The sequence below is a fragment of the Monopterus albus genome, unplaced genomic scaffold (assembly GCF_001952655.1).
Source record: "Monopterus albus unplaced genomic scaffold, M_albus_1.0 scaffold286.1, whole genome shotgun sequence".
Taxonomy (NCBI): domain Eukaryota; kingdom Metazoa; phylum Chordata; class Actinopteri; order Synbranchiformes; family Synbranchidae; genus Monopterus; species Monopterus albus.
In genome coordinates, this window is record NW_018128166.1 from 222,235 (window position 1) to 227,561 (window position 5,327).

Below are 5,327 nucleotides of genomic sequence, written 5' to 3' on the forward strand. Positions count from 1 at the left end.
ATTGTCCTGTAATGTCTTGCCTGGGTTTTCTGGCTGTTGTCTGGAGCATCAGCTATAATTTAGCCATACAATATAATTACTGAATAAGACACACAAATCAACACTTTGAGAATGTATTAAGGAAAAGGTATGCTTACATATATTACCAAACATTGTTATTGACTAAATACACATACATTCTGAAGTAAGGTGGCTAGACGCGCTACTTCCTGAGGACACGTTCTGCACAGGAATTCTAAATTCCCTAAAATAACCAGGTGTCAGTTGTTTGATCAGCGCTGATTGCAAACAACCGACACCTGGTTATTTTAGAGAATTTAAAAATCCTGTGGACGAAATTCCCATGAAGTGGCACATCTGGCCACCTTATTTTAAATTAAATTTTAATGTACTTACATGCATCATCTATGCTATCATTTTCTTCCTGTGGGGTGGTTGGATCTTGCAGGTGGTGACAGATTGACTGTTGATGCACTGGAATCAGCATCATAGTCACTGGGCACTGTAGCAGAAGTTTCTTTGTCCTGACGTGCTCTTTTGGAATGAGGCTGTTTGGCCTTCACAGGACTTCGGATATTTGAAAGTCGCTTCAAGAGCTTTTTGGCAACAGTGTCCTGTACAACAAAACAAAAGCATCAATGAATAATTTTGAAGCAAATTTAGGAGCTGCAATATAGACAAGTTACAGTCAGTTGCAAGAAACTAAAGTTATCATTGATTGAATTCCTTCCGATTTGAAAGAAGGCATTGCATATATCCATACTGAAGCAATGCAAACTACAATGAGAATAGAGCCTTGCTAGATAAAATGACTTCACATTTGATATCTTAATATATTTGTAATGCTTGATAGACTTTTTTTTTTCTTTACTAAACACATTACACATGCAAGTATTTACTGTAGTACTTTTAAACAAACATGTAGTAAATAACACTTAGGTGCATTGGACTGATGTAGCTACATATGAAACAAACACAATCAAATCCAGAGTGATGTGCTTTAGGCCAATACCTTAACAGCTGATGAACAACCAGCATTAAACAAACAAAATGTAATGAAATCCCAAAGCCTAATTAGACTTTCAGCTCACCTGTTTTTAGATAAGAACCATCAAGTAGCAGTATGTTTTTAGTGTATTAGTGTCATTGGCGCCGGGAATCCACAACCTATTAAGCTAGGTTAGCTAGGCAAATAGAACATTAGCATGACATTAGAACCCTTGTAACATACCTCTGAGTGTGGCAATTGAAACATCGTCCAGTTGATCCATAATTCCACTCCACTGACATCAGACAAACGACACTTTAGAACAAATATTCACAGAATTATTAGACCGCTGAAATGACCGCCAAAGTGTGTGCAGAAACTTCTCAAAATGTAACGGACTTCAAGAGGGGCGGGAGGGAGCGCGACACAGTGGATTGTACCATTTTCACAGAGGCAGCAGGGGTAGCCGCTCATCTTAAATAAGTTTATTTTGCATTTACACAAAGTATATTTATCTAAAAAGGGTTCGTATTACTTTGTTATTAAAATTGAGTGACATGAATGTTAAAAATAATAAATGTCAAGTGGTTGCTGTTTTTATAAGACATGGGAACTATGGTAAGTACCCTTGGTATCACAAAATGTATTACACGTAATCTTAGGTTCAGAGGTGAAAGCTATTGGTCTACAGACAATTAGCAAGTTAAAAACACTAATTGAACAGCATTTAAAACATATGAAAAATCTCTTCCCTGATCACAACATTACCCCAAAACAGCACTATTTGATTTATGCTCAATCACAGATAAAATTACTAGGACCAATGGTCCGTCACATGTGCGTTGAGATTTGAATCAAAACATTGTTTTTTCAAACAGTGGGCCTAAAAACTACATTTTAGAAATGTTTGCAAGTCTTTAATAAAACACAATCAAATGTATGAATGTTGTCAGAATGCAAGTGATTCTGAACACCCAATTTTTTTTAATGAGTGTGCTTTGGGACCAACATCAGAAATATGCAACATGTCATATTTAAAAGAAAAAATGAGGGCTTTCCTTAGAAATGATGATATAAACAATGCAGTGTCTGTTAAATGGATTACTCTAAATGGTAATAAATATATACGGGAGAAGACATTACTTTGTGACTGCTGTTAATTCTAACAATTTACCTGAATTTGGACTTCAAAGTTCAAAGTGTTTATTTTGTCATATGCATAGTTAGGAAACATGTTTCCCCGTACAATGAAATTCTTACTTTGCCGTCCACATGAATGCCACAAAATACAAATGAAATATAAAGTAGATCAATAAGTAACACAAAGTCTAAGGCACATAGAATGGGGGTGGGTGGGGCTGGCTGATGAAACAGCACATCAGAAAAAAAATTGCTGTCATAGATATGCAGCAGCAGGTTCTGTCAGGTTCAGATGGCATAACAAATAAACCTTTAATTGTTCTTGTTTCATGGCATTCTTAAATTGAGAAGTTGTACAAGTGGTCTTACTCTTAAAATAAGGCAAATAATCTTGTTGCTCCACTGGGTTTTTATTGTAAAACATTTTATATCTTGTTACTGGCTCATTCTAGCTCAAAATTAGCTGGAATATCTTTATAAGAAAAAGTTAGCCATACTTTCTTAAAATGAGATTATTTTTCTAATGCAAACCATGCTTGACCAGATAAATTTTCTTTCTGGACTTAAAATAAGACTTATTTCCTTGATACAAGGCTTTTTTTTTTTATGATCTGACTATTTTAGGGAGCTGTTGATTCAGTCATTTTGGAGGCTTTTGAACAGTACCAAGTTATACATAGAGGTGTTTCTGTTCTTCATGATAGCCTATAAATAGGGGGGACAAATTAAAAGAAACTGCTATATAAAGCAATACAGTTCAAGGCCAGTACAAACTACATATATACTGTATTTAGCATAAAAGGCATAACACCACTTGACTTTTGTTAAACTTGCACCACTGCTGGTGGAAGGCAGCACAGCCAACTGGAATAATCACAAACAAGATGTACAGAAATCATGCGTAAAACATTTGAGATGAACGTGTTTGGGTGACGCTGTTATCCTATTTCTACTATATAATATAATACAATATAATATATATATATATAATGTGTGTGTGTGTGTGTATGTACATATATATATACACACGGGTCTCTTTTTATAGGTATTTTATTTTTATTTGTATCTGTTTTGCTATTGCACATTCCTTTTGCTTGTTTGCAAATTACTTGTTTACTTTATTTTTCTCAGCCTTATATTGTTTACGTGCCCATTGCTGCCTTACATAAGGACATGTACATATGAGAGCAGCTGTACCAGAGTCAATACTCAAAAGCAAATAGAGGCACTTCATAATTATAATCCACATATTTAATAACTAAGTAATGCAAAAGAAACTTAATACAGCTTTTTTCATGTTATCTCACTGTAGTCTACTGTAGGCACACACACTAATTATACATATTATGCTCTTATTTGGCATGTGTATGTATTGTGTGGCTCTGCTTATACTGCAGCTGATGAATGATCCTGCGTGTGAGTTTTTGTGTTTTAATTATCTTGTGTTCATCACCCTGCTACAGAAAGGTCGCCTCCACTGTGACCCCACCTTTGAGCTAGAGGAGATGATCCTGGAGTCGCGTCCCCTTCACAAGAAGAAGAAGAGACTGGCCAAGAACCGGTCTCGAGATAACAGCAAGGATTCACAGTCTGTGAGTGACATCATCCTTTGCACAGAGTTATAAATCACCCATAGAGCTACCATGTGTGACGTTTATCTATGGCAGCAAATCACTCCGACAGTCAGGTCGGTTAACGATGGAACACTCTTTATTGGGTACAACATGAGACAGGAAGTGCCTTGCTTCTTTTCTGTCTAGAAACCCCGGGGGTCTGCCCAACGCACATGCGCAGTAGAATAACTAAAATATATTCACTTCACGTGACATCTCCCCCCTTTTAACAATGGGCAAACAACACATCAACCCTCCTGTTTAACACGTACATTTCTCCCTCTATATTCCCTTTTTGTTTTTTTTGCATATATATATATAAAACTAAACACAACCGTAACTGTCTAAGGGTGTGGGTAGACTACCACGATCCCTAGAGATGGGACAGGGATTATTCTGCCCTTGAAGTCCCTCATCTCTACTAGCTAACATACAACTTTACTCTGGGTTTGGGGGGAACCAGGAGGTCCGGCAGGAACATTACTCCTGGTAGCACTAGAGTACTGCCCTACTGGCCCACACTGCTCATTTGGATCATTTGGCTGAGAAATGTCCATCTCTAGGGGAAAGATCAGTTCCTGATCCCCCAGGCGGATATGGCGCCGATTCCTCCTGGGCGTACCGCCACACCCAGTCTCCAGGGTGAAGGAGCGCGGTGTGGCCTCCTGGCGCTGCACCGTCGCTGTGGTCGTCCAAACTTTTTCCTCATCAGTCTTTATTCTAACTCTTTCACCTACAGACAGTGTGGGAAGAGTTTTGGTGGAGTATCTGCGGTTGTAGTATTTCTCGTAGCACCGCTTTGCTTTTGTATCATTCATTTTAACAGTTTCAAGATCAGGCCACTTCGGCAGCAAACTCTCTTTTAGTACTGGAAGAGTCGTGCGGATTTCCCGACCCATCAACAGCCTGGCAGGGCTTTCCTTCGTTGGCTCTGTTGGTGTTGAGCGATAACTCAGTAAAGCTAGGTCGGGGTCGTCTTGTTTCAGAATCCACTTTGCTGTCTTTATGGCTCGTTCGGCCATGCCGTTGGATTGTGGGAAATGGGGGCTGGAAGTGATATGTCGGAAGTCACACTTAGCCGCAAAGCATCTAAACTGTTCTGCTGCAAACTGAGGGCCGTTATCAGTCATGAGCTCCTCTGGCATTCCAAAACGTGTGAAGATGCCTCCCAGTTTGCGTATGATGGTGTCTGAGTTAGTCTTTGGCAAATCCAAGATTTCAAGCCATCGGGAGAAGTAGTCTATCACGACTAAATAGTGACGACCTTTGTATTCGCACAGGTCGGCAGCAAGTTTTTGCCAAGGCAGGTCCGGCAATGGGGTGGTGATCAGTGGTTCTCTGCTCTGGTTCGGTCTGTAGATACTACAATGTTTACATGCTGTTATAAGCTTCTTCACATCACTGGCGATACCAGGCCACCACACTGCGCCTCTATATCGCTCTCTGCACTTTGTAAGTCCCTGATGACCCTGGTGGATTTTCTGCAGCATGTTTTCTCTCATACTTTCAGGGATTACAATCTGTTTTCCTCGTCGCAGTAGTCCGTTAGCTTCACTAAGTGAACCACGCTCTTTGAAGTATGCGTT

At 39.3% G+C, this 5,327-nt stretch overlaps 1 protein-coding gene and 1 long non-coding RNA gene across 3 annotated transcripts in view; one reads left to right on the top strand and one right to left on the bottom strand.

The window, feature by feature from the left end:
- Window positions 1-1,384, bottom strand: part of LOC109973248 (uncharacterized) — a 4,497-nt gene extending 3,113 nt beyond the window's left edge. The window contains exons 1-3 of one of the 2 annotated variants that reach the window (XR_002276795.1): window positions 1,232-1,384; window positions 397-614; window positions 2-52 (exon numbers count right to left, since the gene is read on the bottom strand). This is a non-coding gene — a long non-coding RNA (uncharacterized LOC109973248). Of the gene's footprint in view, window position 1; window positions 53-396; window positions 615-1,231 lie in introns of those variants that run through there. The other variant, XR_002276796.1, reaches the window with a different exon arrangement.
- Window positions 1-5,327, top strand: part of stk32c (serine/threonine kinase 32C) — a 205,064-nt gene that overhangs the window by 180,090 nt on the left and 19,647 nt on the right. Inside the window, exon 10 of the mRNA XM_020622672.1 lies at window positions 3,592-3,720. Within this exon, the coding sequence (XP_020478328.1) occupies window positions 3,592-3,720 (129 nt within the window). The remainder of the gene's footprint in view (window positions 1-3,591; window positions 3,721-5,327) is intronic.